This window comes from Oncorhynchus gorbuscha, linkage group LG26 (assembly GCF_021184085.1).
Source record: "Oncorhynchus gorbuscha isolate QuinsamMale2020 ecotype Even-year linkage group LG26, OgorEven_v1.0, whole genome shotgun sequence".
Lineage (NCBI taxonomy): Eukaryota > Metazoa > Chordata > Actinopteri > Salmoniformes > Salmonidae > Oncorhynchus > Oncorhynchus gorbuscha.
The window spans coordinates 23,089,562-23,111,299 of record NC_060198.1 but is presented as its reverse complement, the minus strand read 5'-3'; the positions used below and the strand labels follow the sequence as shown (position 1 = coordinate 23,111,299).

General features: G+C 38.4%; 1 protein-coding gene across 1 annotated transcript; it reads left to right on the top strand.

Moving 5' to 3' along the window:
• Positions 1-20,576: 20,576 nt before the first annotated feature.
• Positions 20,577-21,738, top strand: LOC124015030 (interferon alpha-H-like). Its single transcript, XM_046329882.1, has 6 exons — positions 20,577-20,702; positions 20,799-20,885; positions 21,018-21,167; positions 21,253-21,345; positions 21,425-21,514; positions 21,616-21,738. Exons 1-6 carry the CDS (start codon positions 20,577-20,579, stop codon positions 21,721-21,723), a joined length of 654 nt encoding a protein of 217 aa, XP_046185838.1. The 3' UTR covers positions 21,724-21,738.

Sequence of the window (21,738 nt, the reverse complement as noted above, 5' to 3'; positions counted from 1 at the left end):
TATCAACGTTATTTATTGATGTAGGCCTACTTATATATTTATTTATTTATTTATCAACGTTATTTATTGATGTAGGCCTACTTATATATTTATTTATTTATTTATTTATTTATCAAGGTTATTTATTGATGTAGGCCTATTTATGAATCTATTTTTCTATTTGAAAATCGTGCCTTTTGTTGCTCTTCATCAAATGTTAAGTTACTAAAATAAAAAATACTTTTAAATATTGGTAATTTGAGTGCTCATTCTGTATCCAAGTTCAAGGTGTGATTTTATGTAGTTATTTTCTATTTCACCTTTATTTAACCAGGTAGGCCAGTTGAGAACAAGTTATCATTTACAACTGCGACACTGCCAAGATAAAGCAAAGCAGTGCGACAAAAACAACAACACAGAGTTACACATAAACAAACATACAGTCAATAACACAATAGAAAAATATATGTGCAGTGTGTGCAAATGTAGAAGAGTATGGGAGATAAGGCAATAAACAGGCCATAGAGGCGAAATAATTACAAATTAGCATTAACAATGGAGTGATAGAGGTGCAGATGATGATGTGCAAGTAGAGATACTGGGGTGCAAAAGAGCAAGAGAGTAAGTAATAATATGGGGATGAGGTAGTTTGGTTTGCTATTTACAGATTGGCTGTGTACACAGCTACAGTGATCGGTAAGCTGCTCTGACAGCTGATGCTTAAAGTTAGAGAGGGAGACATGTGTCTCCAGCTTCAGTGATTTTTGCAATTAATTCCAGTCATTGGCAGCACAGAACTGGAAGGAATGGCGGCTAAAGCAAATGTTGGCTTTGGGGATGACCAGTGAAATATACCTGCATATACCTGCTGGAGGGCGTGCTAAGGGTGGGTGTTGCTATGGTGAACCGTGATCTGGGATAAGGCGGGACTTTACCTAGCAAAAACGTATAGATAACCTGGAGTCAGTGGGTTTGGCAACGAATATGAAGTGAGGGCCAGCCAACGAAAGCATACAGGTCGCAGTGGTGGGTAGTATATGGGGCTTTGGTGACAAAACGGATGGCGCTGTGATAGACTACATCCAGTTTGCTAAGTAGAGTGTAGGAGGATATTTAGTAAATGACATCGCCGAAGTCAAGGATTGGTAGGATAGTCAGTTTTACGAGGGTATGTTTGGTGGCATGGGTGATGGAGGCTTTGTTGTGAAGTAGGACGCCGATTCTAGATTTAATTTTGGGTTGGAGATGCTTAATGTGAGTCTGGAAGGAGAGTTTACAGGCTAAACAGACACATAGGTATTTGTAGTTGTTTCACATATTCAAAGTCAAAACCGTCCAGAGTCGTGTTTCTATTAATGCAAGAGGTGCGGCAGCAATCGATGGAAGAGCATACACTTAGTTTTACTAGCAATTAAAAGCAGTTGGAGGCCACGGAAGGAGTGTTGTATGGCGATGAAGCTCGTTTGGAGGTTTGTTAGCAAAGTGTCCAAAGAAGGGCTCGATGTCTACAGAATGGTGTCGTCTGCGTAGAGGTGGATCAGAGAATCATCAGCAGCAAGAGCTACACATTGATATATTCATAGAAAAGAGTCAGCCCGAGAATTGAACCTTTTGGCACCCCCACAGCGGACATTAAGATTTGTATTAAACACGCTCAGGACATATGCACGGATGGCAGTACAATTAGTCCTATAGCCTACTAATCCATAAAGGAAAGCCATTAAAACAAGTCAAATGTATCTTCTCAAAATGTAGATATATTCAAATGCCTTTTTCAATTAAGTGTGTTTTATCACTGGACAGGGCTGGCCTGTTTTGGACAGGGCTGGCCTGTTTTGAACAGTGTACTTTGAGCACCTATACAACTTCCGTTCCAACCATGGAGATACTATTACATTATTAGAATTGCTAATTCTACGGTTCCAACCCATCTATGAAATTGTGTTCCACAATCAATAACGTATTAGAAGTAATATTCGCCTAATAGAATACAAAGGTGCACAGTGTATTCTGTTATCACGAAATGCATTGCTCCAATGTAATTCTTTGCATAGACATGTATAAAAACTGTTCACTTTCTTTACGTTTTTCATTATTCATTTCACAATAGCATAATTAAGAATCACCCGTTGAAAATTGGGGCTTATCAATGGAATCATTCAACCTTCTTCACAGTGTTTTCCCTGTACACCAAGGCAGAACCGAATGATTAAAAAACGGGGCATATAAGCAGACAATGAACGATCTAAAAATATTCGATGATAACTTGTCTTACTCAAGAAAGCAAAAAAGAGACCATGTTTGTATGCAGCTTTATTAACTCAATCATTATTGTTGTTTTTCTACATTCTTTACAAACTGATATGTGAAACTTATTGATGCCAACATAACAAGTAAAACAAGCAACAACAACAAAAAAGTTAAACAAATGTACATTTTCTGCTGTTAGGGCTAATCATTTTGTTGATGTAGTTAAACATATGGGGCTCAAAACAGGTGGGTTACGGTTGGAAAACCGGTCGCCACAGGGTGGGTCCAATATAAAATGCTCTCGAATAGAGGCTACATTAATCTGAGCAAATTCTAAACCACCACAAATAGGATGCATTTCGCTGCCTCAAATCACATATGAAACTGGGAACTTCCAAGCGCCTTTGTTGTGTCATAGGATGCCTTGGCAGCGCACCTGTTGTGGTTGAGTTGAGTGAAGACATAAAATACATATATATATATATATGATATGCTCTCCAGGAACACAGCACATGCGCATGGGAGATCACGCGAGTGGAGGTTCGCGACAACCTGGTGCAGTTCAAGAAATTCCTCGACATCAGAGTCAAGCCATGAGGAAGAAGAGGTCTGTTGGAAAACCACATAATCATCATTGGAGACATGTGACATGTTTCTGATCCCGGCTAATAGATTCACAGCTGATATATTTACTGACTGAATGATTTATTTATAAACATGGTTGACTGACATGTATATGTGAAGGCGATGAAGTTATTCCTTTATAATCAAATCAAATAATTATTCTCTCATCATTTTTATTAATTCGTTTATATATTCAGTCATTCATCCTTTCATTCTTTCATGCATTCATTTGTTTATAGACTGACCTTTTTAAAGGAGCAGTCTACTGTTCAAACAATACCAAAACGGTCAATGAACCACTATTTTTCTCAATAGCTGAGGATTGGGGTTGGAGAAAAGTAATCATTTTCAAAGAACTAAGGATGAAAGGAATGTCCATCTACGAGATTAAAGTTATGGGCTAGTTTGAACTACATTTGGAAGCTGTACCGTGTTTTACCGACGTGTTTTACCTACGATAATGTTATCACAACACATTGGTAAATTGGTTTATTCTTGCAGGCCTGCTCGTCTCTTTTCGAACGACGAAAAATTCAAATATTCATGCTCGCCTTTAAATGGTTGACTATCTACCTGACTCTGTTCTGTTCTGCTTATACACAGCAGCATCCGATCTGTGCAGGTGGACGCAATTCATGCACTAGCACACACATTTTTGCACCTGTCCACTATTTGATGTGTACAATTTGATGCTCAATATATCTCATTAATAGACCTCAATTTATTGTATTTTATTATGGGACGTTTTATATAACCAATGAATTCACTCTCTGTACCACAATGTTTCATTCGTGGATACTATTCCAATACAGTTCACTTTTTGACATTGATATGACTTTATTTTCAGGGTTGACCATTTCTAGTTCTGTTTCCGTAAAAATTAGAAAAGTCGAGAAAAGTTTTCTACAATCATGAGAGCATGTCATTCATGGCATTCCCAACCATTTATTGCAACCTCCGGGCTCATATATTTATTTATTTATTTATTTATCAAGGTTAACTTATTGATGAAAGAGGCAACTTAGGATTTAAAGAATTTACACGGCCATTTATCTAATTGAAAATTATTGTTGTTGCTCTTCATCAGCATGTTAAGTTACTAAAATAAAAAATAGCTTTTATGAGACATTGAAGAACATCGACACGGTTCGAACTGAGTGCTCATTCTGGGATCCAACAGTGTTGATTTTATGGTTATTTTCTTTATCTACCGTCAGATTGATTTAACCAGGATGTACAAAACTCCGCGACACTGCCAAGATAAAGCAAAGCAGTGCGACAAAATTCTTGTGTCAATGACAGAGTTACACATGTGGATAAACATATTAGTCAATAACACAATATAAAATATATGTGCAGTTGTGCCTAATTAAAGAGTTGAAATGAATAATTACGATTCATCGCCTGCATTTGGGATGAAGTGTGGATAGATTTGGGCAAGTAGAGACATACTTTGGGAACATGCAAAAGAGCAAGAAAGGCCTTGAAATAGCAAGACAAAAAGTGAAAGGGTTCGAGTTGAAATGAATGAATTTGGGAAAAACTTGCTCTTTCCGTGTGCTCCACTTCCCTCTCATCATGTTACCAGTTTATAAAGTCTCTGTCAGGTAATAATACAGACGTCAAAAATGCTGGTTGAATTTGATCATCAGTTCTTATCAGGAGTAATATTACTCTATTGAAAATTTATTTTTATTTTCACAGAATGCCCTTTCTTCTGAAACACATCTGACAGCCTTCTGTGAATTTGAACTTCTAGATCAATTGAGCTTGATTTTTTAAAGCAACATTGTCCAAAGTAGGTTAAAAAAATTAAGTCATAGGCTCAACTGTTGCTAAGAGAGACAGAGAAGGGGGCCATAGAGAGAAATAATTACGAGAGAGTGAGTATCTTCCCCTTAATAGTGAGGCTTTAAAAAGTGAAAATGAAGAGTGCAATTTGGGATACCTCTATGTCTTTGTAAACAACCAATATTTAAGTCATAGGCTCAACTGTTGTTAAGAGAGACTAATAAGGGGAAGACTAAGGGAAGGCCTACTACAATGATTGTACTTCACAAAACTGCTATTTGCTTGTTTGTTTCTCTCTCTGTGCGTGCGTGTGTATGTGACAGAGGGAGTGAGAGATGATGATTTAATATTGATCTCGTACTGTTAGCATCTTCTGTCTTAATCCCAATCATGTGTATACAGTTGAATTCAACTATTGATAATAACTGATGATTAAATTGAAATCAACCAACATTTTATAACGTCTCTGAATAAAGCAGGCTAACATTAACATTTGACTATTTATTACTTACGAGAGACTAAATAAACAAATGTGCTAATGTGTTGTGATTACATTATAGTAGGCTTAGTAGAACAATACCTAAATCCTAATTCCTAAAAATACTACATTTCACCGTCTTGGATATGCTTAGTTAAAGGGGCAATTTCTGCGATTTCTACATCCAATTTTGGGCTTTTAAATGAATGATAGACAGGCTACCTATTGGCTCTTGAAGAATATATAACTTGGAAAGGCCTCATGAGCTCAATTCACCTGTCTTACCTCAACAGAACCCCCAAATGTACTTTTTTATGACATCGTTTGAAACAATATACATCTAAACAAACACTGTGTAACTTGAAAATGTAGTTGAAACTATAATGTTGATCTCTTGGATGGTCATTACTTGAATCAATAGCTCTCTGACAGCGGTTACTTTTCTCGAACCCCATCCCTCATCTATTTACCAGAATTGTGGTTGAGTGACCACTATGGTGTTTAATTTAACTGTCGGTTGCCTATAAACAAATGAATGCATGAAATACTGAATTGATGAACAAATGGATGACTGAATATATACATGAATGAATAAAAACAATATGATAATAGATGCATGTATTCTGTCATTTAATAGTGTTATAATAAATTATTACAAAGCCTTCACATAATCAGTCAGTCAGTAAAAATAGCATACATCTATCTATTAGCCAGCCTCAAGGACATGTCACATGTCTCCAATGATGGTTATGTGGTTGTCTATCATATCGCTTCTTCCTCACGGCTTGACTCTGCAGTCGACTTCGTCACAGCTTGACCACCGTGTCTCACATGCTCATGCGCTGTGTTCCTGGAGCGCATATAAGACATGCATTTTTTCAGTCAACTCAACCACAACAGGTGCTGCGCCAAAACATCCGACGACACACAGAAACCGCGCTTGGAAGTTCCAAGTTTCAGCGAAATTCTTCCAATTTGTGGTGATCTAGAACTTTTCCTCTGATTAATTTAGCCTATTTTCGAGTGCATTTTATATCCACCTTCTGTTTTAAGGTAGTGTTCAGCTTGTTGAAATACGTTTTCAGAGACCCTTTGCCTGAAGTCACTGACCCTCCATCTCCAGAGGATGTCCCAATACCACACCCGACCTGAAGACAATATTAAATGGTGGTGAGGGAATTTGTTCCGTCTTAAAGGAAGTACTGAAAATACTTTAAAAAAAATATTGCTTCGATTAAATCACAAATTAAAGACCACTCAACCACTATTCTGGTAAATAGATGAGGGATGGGGTTCGAGAAAAGTAACCACTGTCAGAGATTATTTTCTGCCCCCCAAATTTAATTTAGGCTACAACATGAGGGATCATACTTACGCATTCCTCCAATTTCTTTTAACTTAACTAGGTCATCTGTTTTTGAACAGGATCCGTGTTTCTTTATTCCATGTGACAGAAGTTAGGCTGTTAAATAAATTGGGCCATATATTCCAAAAGCCTCTCTTAATTTTTTTATAACCTTTATTTAACTAGGCAAGTCAGTTAAGAACAAATTCTTATGTTCAATGACGGCCTAGGAACAGTGGGTTAACTGCATGTTCAGGGGCAGAACGAGGGTACACCACCTTTGTTTACATAAAACGTCCTATCATAAAATAAAATAAATGGAGGTTTAATAATGAGAAATATTGAGCATCAAATTGTACACACCAAATAGCGGACAGGTGCAAAAAATAGCGCACTAGCGCATGAACTGCGTCCACCTGCTCAGATCGGATGCTGCTGTGTATAAGCAGAACAGAACAGAGTCAGGTAGATACTCAACCATTTCAAGGCTAGCTTGAATATTTCGTCGTTCGGAGAGACTAGCAGGCCTGCAAGAATAAACCAATGTGTTGTGATAACATTATCGTAGTTTAATCAATTTTAAAATCCTCATGAGTTTAGTTCAACTACTGTCTTAACTCATCAGAACCCAAAATAAGAAAAGTTTATGCCATTGTTTGAAACCATGTAAATGTAAACAAACAAAAAACACTGTATAGCTTCCAAATGTAGTTAAAACTTGCCCATATATTTAATCTAATTTCTTGAACTGCACCAGGTTGTCGCGAACCTCCACTCGCGTGATCCCCCACGCGCATGCGCTGTGTTCATGGTGAGCACACAATATATATATATATTTTTGTTCACTCAACTCAACCACAGCTGGTGCTGTGCCAACGCGTCCTATGACACCACAACGGCGCTTGGAAGTTCCCAGTTTCATATGTGATTTGTGGCAGCGAAATGCATCCTATTTGTGGTGATGTAGAATTTGCTCAGATTAATTTATCCTCTATTCGAGAGCTTTTGCTATTGGAACCACCCAGTGGAGACCGGTTTTCCGAGCGTACCCCACCTGTTTAACCACAACAACAAAAAAGTAAACATTTGATTCACTTTTCTTTGTTGATGCCTGTTTTACTTGTTATTTTGGCATCAATTCGTTTCACATATCAGTTTATTAACAATGTAAAAAATAAATAATAGTAATAATAATAGAGTTAAAGTAGTGTAACTGATGTGAAATGGCTAGCGGTGGTGCACGCTAAATAGTGTTTCAATCGGTAACGTCTGAGACCTTGAAGTAGTGGAGCGATGGGTAAAGATGCTTCGTGGGTGACTGTTGATGTGATTGAATATTATCTGATGTTGGCTTGTGTGGGGATGTATGTATGTGTTATGCAACATAGCGGACTTGAAACATTGTTAACAGTTTCAGGGCCATGGGCCTTTCTCATGATGGAAAAATACAGAATAACATGAAGACAGGGCACATTCAGAGGCAAATTCAGAAGGTAGTGTTGCGAGAACAAACGGTCTTTTGTTTGATAACAGGAGCCAGGTGCGAGATAACAGTATCGAGCATGAGCGCATAGATATTCTTCACAGCAACAGTTACATCTGAAGCTCCCGGGGGCCGGGACCAGCTCTACGCCAACAATCAACGATAGGCTGGGTGAGTCTAAACCACGCCCAGTCTCTACTCTGACAGGCCGGCTCGGAAGCAGGAACTATTTCTGTCAGAGTATATTTATAATATCTTTGTCAAGAACAAGTCAGTTCTCTGTTTTGCCCTGCGAGGTGGGACAGAGAGCCCGTATATACAAAAATTGCATTTACCATTTATTGCTTAGCTAATAAAAAATACATAGTATACAATCGGTGACTCAATGTCATATTTATCCTGATACCAGATTCGAATTGACGCAAACCTAACATAACACATGTTGACATTTAGTTTTATTAATTCTGAATTTTGAAGTATTGACATTCAGCTATTTAGCTAGATTGCTGGCTGCATTTCAAAACCTAGCTGGTGTGCTAACTTGCTAACTAGCGCACGCTAATCTTGCAAACTTGCTAGCCAGGTAGTTTGCTGTAAGCCAATCCCACCTGATAATATATGTTTTTCTCTCTCTTTCTCCTTCAACAGTTACTTGAATTGAAATTGAGGAAATTCCCTGCAATCCTCAAACCATGCAGATCTCCTCTAGAACAGTGATGTTTTGGGGCTGTTGCTGGGCAACACGGACTTTCAACTCCCTCCAAAGATTTTCTATGGGGTTGAGATCTGGAGACTGGCTAGGCCAACCCAGGACCTTGAAATGCTTCTTACGAAGCCACTCCGTTGCCCGGGCGGTGTGTTTGGTATCATTGTCATGCTGAAAGACCCAGCCACGTTTCATCTTCAATGCCCTTGCTGATGGAAGGATGGAAAGAGGTTTTCCCTCAAAATCTCACAATACATGGCCCCATTCATTCTTTGCTTTACATGGATCAGTCGTCCTGGTCCCTTTGCAGAAAAACAGCCCCAAAGCATGATGTTTCCACTCCCATGCTTCACAGTAGGTATGGTGTTCTTTGGATGAAACTCAGCATTCTTTGTCCTCCAAACACGAAGAGTTGAGTTTTTACCAAAAAGTTATATTTTGGTTTCATCTGACCATATGACATTCTCCCAATCTTCTTCTGGATCATCCAAATGCTCTCTAGCAAACTTCAGACGGGCCTGGACATGTACTGGCTTAAGCAGAGGGACACGTCTGGCACTGCAGGATTTGAGTCCCTGGCGGCGTAGTGTGTTACTGATGGTAGGCTTTGTTACTTTGGTCCCAGCTCTCTGCAGGTCATTCACTAGGTCCCCCCGTGTGGTTCTGGGATTTTTGCTCACCGTTCTTGTGATCATTTTGACCCCACGGGGTGAGATCTTGCGTGGAGCCCCAGATCGAGGGAGACTATCAGTGGTCTTGTATGTTTTCCATTTCCTAATAATTACTCCCACAGTTGATTTATTCAAACCAAGCTGCTTACCTATTGCAGATTCAGTCGTCCCAGCCTGGTGCAGGTCTACAATTTTGTTTCTGGTGTCCTTTGACAGCTCTTTGGTCTTGGCCATAGTAGAGTTTGTAGTGTGACTGTTTGAGGTTGTGGACAGGTGTCTTTTATACTGATAACAAGTTCAAACAGGTGCCATTAATACAGGTAACGAGTGGAGGACAGAGGAGCCTCTTATAGAAGAAGATACAGGTCTATGAGAGCCAGAAATCTTGCTTGTTTTTAGGTGACCAAATACTTATTTTCCACCATAATTTGCAAATAAATAAATTAAAAATCCTACAATGTGATTTTCAGGATTTTTTTTTCTCATTTTGTCTGTCATAGTTGAAGTGTACCTATGATGAATATTACAGGCCTCTCTCATCTTTTTAAGAGGGAGAACTTGCACAATTGGTGGCTGACGAAATACTTTTTCCCCCCACTGTACATGAGAAGGCAGTTTTTCCAGAGGATCTTTTCCTATGTGCATCCTCAAGCTATAAGTTTAATGTAGGTACAGATGACAACAGAAAGGAACGATATGCTCAGTATATCCCTACATTGAAAGCTATGCTCAAGGATCCAGTTGTTTGGCATGAATGTACAATGCCAGTAACGGACACTACATGTACTTCTGCACATGTGATACATGATGTTTGTGATGGATCTGTGTTCTTGTTTAATGTAGTATTTATTGACTCGGGTGTAACCCTAAAGCTTGTATTGTATCAAGATGCTTTTGCTGTTGTTAACAATCTTGAATCATCAAAGAAGAAACATAAGATTCTGGGGGTCTACTTTATGCTTGCAAACTTTGATCCATTTTATTGCTCCAGCATTGATACTTCACAGCTCATGTTATTGTTTAATGACAGAGACTTTAAATACTTTGGCCATGACAAGCTTTTTTTCAACAATGCTGTCAGATCTCAGAGATTTCGAAACAAATTGGGTTGGAGATATCTGGACATGCACTAAAGGCAGCAATCTTTTGCATTACTGGGGATCATTTGGGGTCTCACAACATAGGAGGATTCACAGGAAATGTTAGTACTGCCAACTACTGCTGTCAGTACTGCCTTGCAACTCGAGGTAAACTGTTTGATTTTGATGACCCTGCTGCTGCCAGAATAGTTCAAAATTACAACGATGCAGTGAAAGCAATACAAGATGGTAACGAGACAGAATCCAGAGAGTTAAAATTTGACTCTGCCTTTCATTCCCTCAAGCAGTTTCATGTCTTACAGTCAGGCCTCCCACCATGGATTGGCCATGTTTTGTTTGAGGGGATAGTGGCATATGACCTAGACATTTAAATCATGTACTTTGTTCAAATAAATCAATTCTTTACATACTTAGAGCGTAGCCTAGTGGTTAGAGTGTTGGACTAGTAACCGGAAGGTTGCGAGTTCAAGCCCCCGAGATGACAAGGTACAAATCTGTCGTTCTGCCCCTGAACAGGCAGTTAACCCACTGTTCCCAGGCTGTCAAAGAAAATAAGAATATGTTCTTAACTGACTTGTCTGGTTAAATAAAGGTAAAAAAAAAAAAAAAAAAAATAAATAAAATAAAATGTTCAGGAGGCAAGTCTTCATGTCCTGAAGCCAGTGGAAACAAGGAAGCTGACCATGTTAAGCATGGTGAGAAAATTAGAAAATGCCTGATTCCCAACCTCTTATTTCTATCCAAGGTGTCCGGTAGTTCCTTTGCTATCCATATGTACATAACAAACTGCTAAATGGGCTATACATTTACTGTTTGAAAATTGCATATACATCCAAAACTTAAATGGGCTCTATGTATGACAATATGATTTACAATAAAATATTTTCAAGGTGGGTGTCAAGTCAGGTAATATTTGTCTAATTCAAATGGTTCAAATCATGACTTTTGGAAAGCTTTTCGAGTTATACTACCAATGATTTCAATCTACACAGACATTAGAACGGTCTCATCTATGCTCAGTTTCTCAGACTCTGATTAAGCCTAGTAGTGTAGCTCTCCTATTCATCGTGTCAAATGTAGTTTTATGGCTTTATCGAATGTTTTATGTCATAATAATCATATTATTTAACAAGCACATAATTGATAGCAGGATGTATATGTTACAATGGGAGGTAAAGTTTGGATTAGAAACTCAATGATCAATGATGATGATGTATGTGGTGTCAGGGCGTAAAATGTGGAGTCAAGAGAACCCCAAATGTGTTTCTTGTGCACTTTCACGGTGGTCGATACAACACTGAAAGCACAGGCTCAAGTTCAAGCGCATGCCCCAGTAGATGGGCAGCACTGGACAATAACTGGCACTTCAGTTTTGTAATTCCGTGGAATCTAATGCCATCTGAGGTTACAATAAAGCTGGAGAACAAGGAGCGCCCAACTCGAATGGAGAGATGTGAAGTTGTTCGCCTGATTGTAGATGAAATCCTAACTGTTTGTCCAATGCCAGGAAAGAAGCATTTGAGTGAAGTAGCCAGAAAGATGGTGCTGACTTATCCTAAGGCATTCCAAGATGTTATCGGAGGTGAAATTGTTGGTAGTGGACACGTCTCCCTCGCTAAGCAGCTGCAGAGCCGAGTTGATAACTTGAAGCGAGGGTACACCCCCCTTTCCCTAAGAAGACAGTCAAGTGAGTCTGAGGATCCACAATCCAAGAGGATATGCCTGGATTCTTATGGCCGTATCAACTGGCGACCAGGACGGCTACCAGCCAATGAAACTAGAGAAACACGGAAACATACACAAGAAGAACTGAAGAAGATGTACAAAAACAGAAGCAAAGACAACAAGAGTATTGAAAAGAAAATGGCAGCTACCTTCTACTCCCAGAGGAAAGACATCATTTGTGGTATGGAGACCTGTGACATTGCCAGAGAATGTCCAAGACCACCGGCATCAAGACTCACTTTAGAGAACTTACTGGTGTTGATCTCAATGAAGAGCATAAAAAAAAGCCATGGCGAACAAATGTGTGAGAATTGTGTGCTCCTTCAAATCTCTCCCTCGTGAGTGGAGGAGAAAGATTGCCAAGACACTGTCAGATATAGAAACTGTCAAAGAGAAGCCAGAAGCCAACCTACCTGGGTCTGTTTTGCTGTTACTTGACGTCTTCAATGAAGAAGAGAACAAGATGTTCCTCAACGTTGATGAAACTTGCCTTCCAATGGAAAGTGAATGTGCAAAGCTGCCAAGCACACCATGCATCGTTGTTTGTGGTAAGACATTTTCTGCATTTTCACTTTACCTACCCAAGCGAAATCAGTGGTTTTCCTAAAGTGTATTATTTTGGAACCACATAAGTTTTATTTTAGTACACTGAATAGTATTAAAAGTAATCGTTATATGTAAGTGTGTTAAAAATAAAACGACTAATTTTTTATACTTTCGTATACATAGAATTCAGGATTTGGAAATAGCATTTTAATATGCATAAAATATATTCCTAATTTAAACTAATAGCTTATTTTAAGTGTACCGAAATGCTATTTGTAATCCTGTATTTAAAGTATTGTGACCGGTCCTGCATAACAATAAAGCCGGACAAGTGAGACAGGAACGAGACAAAAAGAACCAAGGGCAATTTCAAGTGTTTTAAATGAAATAAACAAGGCGTTTTAATTTCCAAACAAACAAGTCAACTTATCTTTCTGGCCATTAAGGGAACTAAAATAAACAGTAAACCAATATGCACTCTAAGGAACAAAAAGGAGACTTAACAGAAGCTATACTGACGAATAGGAAGGTTGTTGCGTGAGGTCAGAAGCTTTGAACGTCATTAGGCACGTGGTGTTGTAACTTTGACAACAAGCTTCTGGTTTACTGGATTTAATTGGTAGCTCTTTGAAAACTGAACTGCATCAGAGCTTGTTTTTAAAAATATTTTTCCCCATCACCACTTATTATTATTTAAATATCATTTAAATATGATTTTAGTCCTATATAGTGTTCTAATGTACAACTTAAGTTGTTCCAAAATAATACATGTGCACACCTTTTTTCCGCTTGGGTAACAATGTGTCAAATCTGTGTGGGTGTGTGAGAGGGAGATAGAACGGGAGTTTGAGGGAGAAGGATAGAGCAGGAATAAAAGAGGAGGAGGAAGGTGAGGTTGCAGGAGGTAATGAGAGAGATGGGTAAAGAGAGGAAGAGTTTGAATGGAAGACATACAGTGGTAAAACCTTTCACCACTTGCCTGTTATTACCATACGGAGTTCTCCTCTGACTGCTGAAAACTCCACCGTTTATGTGGACCAGATCGTCCTAAATGGCATTCCTACCTGCAACGATGCCCTGGTAATGATGTTTGTATTTTCTGCTTTAACATAAATTACGCCTGTGGCCTGGCAGCAACATTGGAGTTCCTACAGAGGTATGAATTCATCCCTTATTACCCACTACAATTTCATTTGAAGTGACTGACTTTATAGTTCTTCCAGGATTTTTTTTTGTAGCACTTGGGAAAGTGGCAAGTAACATTACATTGCGCACCTATTGCAATAGACATTATTTTCTTTGCACACATTATAACTAACTTTAGTCTGGTGTTGTCATCTGTGATTCCTTAATGTTAACTACAACTTTCAATTTCAAAACAGAACCACACCAGTCCCTTTTTTTAATGTAATATTTCAGGATACACTTTATATGCACCCAATATACTTTCTGGTGAAAATACATTGTGAAACATTATCGTTCCTCTGTTACTTTAACTGTATCATAGACATGTTCTAATATCACATTGCAAACATCCTACATGTAGCCCCTTTATATTCAATAAATTGATTTTTACAAGTTAATTTTTGTTAGTCAACAAATCAAATGATTGTATCTGAAGGGGTAGAGGACCGCTGCTAGTGATTAAGAATGGCGGTCACACAAGTATAGAATGACATTATTTATGTGATTTCATCCACCGCAGGTGCCTATTCAAGATCAACCAAGATAAGGGGTCCAAAGTGGAGAAGAGTTCAAGAAAGCAGCATGCAATCAATCCAAAAGTTATTTCTCTGATCCCAAACATTGCAGAAAATGAATGGAGGGAATAGCCTTGGGCACGTACACATACAGGCACTTAAATCCACCGACTGCAGCCTGCAATCAAGAAACAGGCAGATGATAAGAAACACTTGACCAAAATCTTTGAACTGAATGTTTTTACATTAGCATGTTGCAATTTGCTTTTATGTGAATGTTTGACATAGTATATGTAAAGTTTGAGTTCAATTAATATTTTTGCATTAGGAGTGACATACCTTGGCCAACCCCCCCCCCCACCATATACGGTCGAAGTCGGAAGTTTACATACACTTAAGTTGGAGTCATTACAATTCATTTTTGAACCACTCCACAAATGTCTTGTTAAAAAACATATAGTTTTGGCAAGTCGGTTAAGTCATCTACTTTGTGCATGACACAAGTCATTTTTTCAACAATTGTTTACAGACACATTTTTTTACTTATAATTAACTATATCACAATTCCAGTGGGTCAGAAGTTTACATACACTAAGCTGGCTGTGCCTTTAAAAAGCATGGAAAATTCCAGAAAAGGGTGTCATGGCTTTAGAAGCTTCTGATAGGCTAATTGATAGGCTAATTGACAAAGTTTGAGTCAATAGGAGGTGTGGATGTATTTCAAGGCCTCAGCCAAGAACTCGGATAAAACTTTAATCTGTATAAACAATAGTATGCAAGTATAAAAACCATGGGACGATGCAACCGTCATACCGCTCAGGAAGGAGACATGTTCTGTCTCCTAGAGATGAACATACTTTGTTGGGAAAGGTGCAAATCAATACCAGAACAACAGCAAAGGACCTTGTGAAGATGCTGGAGGAAACAAGTATCTATATCCACATTATAACGAGCCCTATTTCGACATAACCTGAAAGGACGCTCAGCAAAGAAGAAGCCACTGCTCCAAAACCGCAGTAAAAAGTGGGAGACTTGCAAGCCAAAGAACACCATCCCAACCGTGAAGCACGGGGGTGGCAGCATCATGTTGTGGGGGTGTATTGCTGCAGGAGGGACTGGTGCACTTCACAAAATAGATGTTATCATGAGGCAGGAAAATTATGTGGATATATTGAAACAACATCTCAAGACAAACCTGACTCAGTTACACCAGCTTTGTCGAGAGGAATGGGCCAAAATTCACCCAACTTATTGTGGGAAGCTTGTGGAAGGCTACCTGAAACATTTGACCCAGGCAATGCTTCCAAATACTAATTGAGTTTATGTAAACTTCTGACCCACTGGGAATGTGATGAAAGAAATAAAAGCTGAAATAAATAATTATCTACTATTATTCTGACATTTCGCATTCTTAAAATAAAGTGGTCTTAACTGACCTATGACAGGGAAGTTTAACTCAGATTAAATATCAGGTATTGTGAAAAACTGAGTTTGGCTAAACTGTATGTAAACTTCTGACTTCAACTGTAGTTATGGGATAGGACGACAGATTAATAACTTAACCTGAATTTTATAACAAAAATATCAAAATACTGATATTTTGTAGTTAAAAAAATGCTTTAATTGAATTTCCTGTTTGACACGGTAACTTTCAAGCTTTGAAAATTCAATGAGAGCCGCACGCTCTAGGAGTTCAGATGCAATACTTTCATGACATAATATCTAATAATAATTTAATAATAACCTTTTAACCTAATAATAATGTACTAACCAGGTGTCCGCGGGCACGCGCACAGACGAGATGCCGCACCAGGCGGGGTAAGAAGAAACGCCTACCAGAGGCAGAGGGGACCGTTCACACGGTCCCAGAACCCACGGGACTGAGTGTCTTTAATTTATCAAGCAAGATATTGAGCCCTGCCCATGTCTCCTTGCTTAATAAAGGGTTATATTCTGTGCCTACAACTCAGTGCAATGATTTTGATGTTAAAGTAGTTTTTTTAAAGAAACATCCTTTTAAGGGAATACTTTAGCTCCCCTAATCGTGACATTTCTACTGAAAATGTAGTTTGCTCACCTGCACATACCTCGACTCCATTAAGAAGTAAGTTATTTTAATACTCCAGCCAATCGCAATCACTCTATTGAGACATATTGTAGACTCGTTGAAAAATTATCTTGTTCATCTCCTTAAGAACAAACATATCTTTCCATAATTTACCTAAGGATGAAAAACAACCTTTGCAAGATTTACAATCCGATACGTCAGTCCTTAAAGGACACCAGCAGTATGATCTCTATTATTGAATCTCTTGATCCTCCTTGAGAATACTTTGTTAGTTGCTTTTGATGTTGAGTCGTTATACACAAATATTCCACACGAGGTCGGTATTGAAGCGATGGATAATTTTCTTCTGCAACGTGACCCTAATGAACTACCTTCCAGTGCATCCATTATAACATTGGCTGAAATAGTACTCACACACAACTACTTCATGTTTCTAAATTATTTCTTTATTCAGACGAAGGGTACTTCTATGGGATCCACCATGGTTCCCAACTATGCTCATTTGTATGTGGGTTACATGGAGAAACAGTCCATTTTCAATCCTATCAAAAATGTTTTCTAGCCTAACATTATTATTTGGAAACAGTATATTGATGATATTTTTGTTCTATGGAGGGGTGATGCAAAACAGCTCCAGGCATTCCATGCTTTTCTTAACTCCTGTCCTGAGCATCTGAGATTTACTTTGCAATCTGATACACATCAAATCAGTTTCCTTGATCTTCTGATCTTGTGTGAAGATAATGTTTTATACACTGATCTTTACAGGAAACCTACTGATCGTAACAGTTTGTTGAGGGCTGATTGTTGTTTTTTTCAAGGGAAGTGGGTGACAACTATCAGATTTCAACAGAAATATGGCTGAGACGCAAAGCAGATACAAGGAGAGGGGGTACAAAAATGGACAGATTAATACTGCCATTGAGAACATTCAAAACAAAACGAGTCATGACCTTTTTCAAGGTCAAGTCTCGCAAAAAGACTCATTCTTGCGTTCTAACTACCCATTATTCAAAGCGTTCTGAACAATCGTTCATAAACATTGGCACATTCAAAGATCCGATGATAGTATCGGTAATGTGTTTTAGGACCCTCCCTTAGTCGTATTCTCGAGGGGCAGAAATCTCAGCGATCAATATCTAAACTCTGATTTACCACCAAGATATCCCTGCACAACGTCTATTTGCTCCCCTACTGGATGGAAACTACAAGTGCAATGGCTGTGATCAATGCAATGGCACTTATAAATGTAGATCCTTTAAAACACCCCCAAACAGGGAAACAGATCCCAATCAAAAGGAGTCATCACGGGCTCCATTTAGACAGTTATTTATCTCATAACTTGTCCTTGTGGTAAAAATGATCTGGGTAAAACAAAGTGCGAATTAAAAGTACGTATCTCGGAGCATCATTAGGTGCAAAAACTCGACTTACCCAGTTGCGACCCACTTTTTGGAAGAAAACCACTCGATTTCGTCTCAACGTTATATTGGCATCGAACATGTCACCCTCCCTAGGAGAGGGGGTGACCTCGACAAAATGATTGTTAAAACGAGAGGCTGCCTGGATCTTTAATTTAAAGACCCTTGCTCCCTTCGGCGTCAACGTAGACTTTGATCTGAAGCCATTCTTGTGATTATTGTGATTTCGCCTATTGTAAATGTTTGTAGGCTTATGTAGCCAAATGGTATCTATGATCGTATGCTATCCATTTCTGTTTTTTGTATGCTTTTTTAATATATGAGAATTAACCAACGATATCAGGCCACACCCGGTCATGATTATAGGCACCTGTGTGTGTCCTTTGACACTATATAAGCTAGTGACCCCGCAGTGTTTGTCATTACAACCTGATGAAGACAGCTTGTCTGTCGAAACGTTGGTTATCAGGTTATTCAATTATTGCATCGGAGCTCCTAGAGTGTGCGGCTCTCCTTTACTTTTTCAAGCGTTCTACTCCGCTAGCCAGCACCTCGCCTAAATAGGTGTACGTTTCTTTCGTCTCTAGATTGTACACTGAGTTGACCTGATACCCCTCTTCTTAACACACCTCTCCCATCCCTCCTTTTCTACCCCATTTACCTCTCTGCCATGCAACTGCACGCACAGGTTAAGGTTTGAACGTGTATTGAATAACTTAATACACGTAATAAATATTGTAAAAATATAAGGAAATCCCTAGGTAATGTCTGTTATTTAGATTTTTTTGCTGGAGAAATCTTTATTTTCACAACCAATAATAGTTACATTGAGAGTACATTTTTGTAATATTATGATAGTTTTCTGTTTTCTAGCTTTATTTTGTCATCAATTAAGTAGTTGTGTCTGTTTTTTATCTGAAAAATTCTCTATTTTCACAAATGATACCAGTTGAATTGAGAGTAGTTTTTTTGTAATATTATGACAATTGTCTGTATTTTTGTGTAACTTTGGCATCAATTAAGGAGTAATATCTGGTTTTTTTCGATGAACAATGATCTAGTTTCACAACTGATGCCAGTTAGATCAAGAGTAGGTGTTTGTAATATTATGACAATTATCTGTATTTTTGTGTAACTTCGGCATCAATTGAGGAATTATTTAATTCATTTAGATGACCAATTCTCTGTTTTCACAATTTATACCAGTTATATTGAGAGTAGTTTTTTGTAATATTGTGACAAATATCTGTGTTCTAGCTATATTTTGTCATCAATTCAGGAGTCATTTCTGGGTTTAAGCTGTCTAATTATCTATTTTCACCACTGATAACAGTTCGATTGAGAGTAGTTTTTTTGTCAAAAATTATGATCATAATCTGTGTTCTAGCTATATTTTGCCATCAATTAAGGAGTTCTTTATGCTTTTTAGCCGGCCAATTATTTATTTTCACAACCAATGCCAGCAAAAGAAAAGAGGACTCAATGTAACAAATAGGAGTTCATGTCGTAAAACTGCAGCAATAAACTTTATTTGATGGAAAGTAAATCACCGTTTTTATACAGATTATATATATGTTCATTTTTAGTCTGTGGTTTTACAGTCTATTTCCGGCACCCATGCTGCCAGACTTTTACCGTATATTAACAGGATGTTTTTTTTTTTTTACGGTGTCGCACGTCCAGGAGGATTGCATGTTGTAGTAGGCCTATTAGAACATTTTAAATGTTTTACGTAATTTTCTGATAATTCTACGATAAGGTTATCGCAACACACTGGCCAACTGGTCTATTTAGATAAGTAACGACAAAACACATCTAAAAACATGTTCATGTTAACCTGTTGACCGCAGAGATTTGGTTCTAGGTTGCCGATATTATTCCGATGATTAAAGACATATAGAGGTCTACTGCATTCATTTAAGCGTGGATATTCGCTCTCTTTCTCTCTCTCTCTCTCCCTCCCTCCCTCCCTCCCTCTCTCTGTTTTAGCAATGTTTGAGCCTTCGCAAGGCTGATGAGTGACATTGTTTAGACCTAGCCTACTGAGTACATATTAGGCACATGATGAGAGAGAAGTCTTAACGCTAAATTGTAATTATTTCGCCTCTATGGCCTATTTATTGCCTTTACCGCCCTTAATCTCACTACATTTGCACACACTGTATATAGATTGTTCTATTGTGTTATTGACTGTACGTTTGTTCATCCCATGTGTAACTCTGTGTTGTTGTTTTTGTCGCACTGCTTTGCTTTATCTTGGCCCGGTCGTAGTTGTGAATGAGAACTTGCTCTCAACTGGCCTACCTGGTTAAATAAATGTGAAATAAAATAAATAAAGTGGAGGATGCGAAAGGGAAATCCGGTAGGCCTATTGCGGTTTTGACTAGGCCAAACGTTCCCAAATGCATTCATTTTTTAACTTAAACTTAGTGAAAACCTCTTTCACTATTTGTACATCCTTTAAATTCTTACAATTTAAATGAAGCCGCAGATATGGGCTCAGAACACAAAAAACAACATTCTGACTCTATCAGAAGACAAACGACATTCTGAAATGTGTACTATACTGGCAACAGGTGAGTCAGTATATCATTTGATCATTGCTTCAGGTTTCAACGAATGAATCATTTTCAGAATTATAGTCAACTAACAAGGACCATCTGCTGCAGATCGTCTAACTACCCTAAGAATGGCACATCAGACTATCACTTGGATGAGCGCCTTCCTCTGCCTCGCGCAAGTTGTCTCGATGCCCATGCCTTGCCAGCTACAACGACATCTTGTGGGAACAACCTACAACCTACTGAGAGACATGGTAGATTTTCTAAATTACTTTTGACTTGAGATGTATTATCCAACTATGTTCAACTGAATAGCTCAACGTGAAAAATGTGTTTTCTCCTTCTTTCAGGGGGGTCATTTTCCATTGGAGTGCCTGCAGGAGAATGTCTTCATGGCATTCCCAGCCACTGCTTTCGCATCCTCCCGCGAGCCACATGTAAGCGCATGGGCGCATATCCAAGTGTCCTTTACAGCATGAAAGAGTATTTGCAACCGTTAGGATTAGAAAGTAGACAGGCAACTTTACGATGCCATTTATGTTATTTGAAATTATTGTTGTCCGTTTCAGTTTAGCAGCAGTGCTGCTAAGGCTATTTATGAAACATTGAAGAACATCGACACATTGTTTGGAACTGACGAACTGCCGACAATGTGGGACCAACAGAAGTTGGAGTATTTTCAGAACATTATCTACCGTCAGATTGAAGAGACCGAGTGTGTGAGTACCTACCTAGGCCAATACAGATAGCTTAACTGTTTAAGAGTGGTAGAGTGATGTTTGAATTATTTTCTTCTTGTGTCAGATGATGGGGAGAGTGGATACACGTGATTATCTAATCAGGTCAAAGATGCTGAATACATACTTTAGGAACATCGCGGATGTCCTAAAAGAAAAAGTAGGGTACAAGCAATTACACTATAATGGATGCATTTTAATTATTATTCATCGCCTGCCTCTTTCTTCCTTTCTGGCAGATGAGCAGTGTGGATACAAGTGATTATCCCATCAGGGCAGAGGGCCTGAAGACATACTTTGTGAACATTGCAGCAGTTTTAAAAGAAAATGTAGGATATAGGTTGAAAACAAATAGACACAAAGTATCTAAACAATCTCTATGTCCAAAAAAAAACTATATTTCCTTAACAGTACATTTTTATTTTCACAGAATTTCACTTACTGCACCTGGGAAGTGGTTCGAAAAGAACTCCTGTACACCCTAGAATTCATTCTGATACACCACTCTGACAGCCTTCTATGGTCCAACAGAACATGAATTTGAACTTGCAGA

What these genes read in the sequence shown, in the direction of transcription:
- LOC124015030 (XM_046329882.1), top strand. Translation starts at nt 20,577, where the DNA reads ATGGCACATCAGACTATCACTTGGATGAGCGCCTTCCTCTGCCTCGCG. An exon ending in ACAACCTACTGAGAGACATG is followed by an intron (nt 20,703 to 20,798) that starts GTAGATTTTCTA and finishes TCCTTCTTTCAG; the next exon opens with GGGGGTCATTTTCCATTGGA. An exon ending in CAGCAGTTTTAAAAGAAAAT is followed by an intron (nt 21,515 to 21,615) that starts GTAGGATATAGG and finishes TTATTTTCACAG; the next exon opens with AATTTCACTTACTGCACCTG.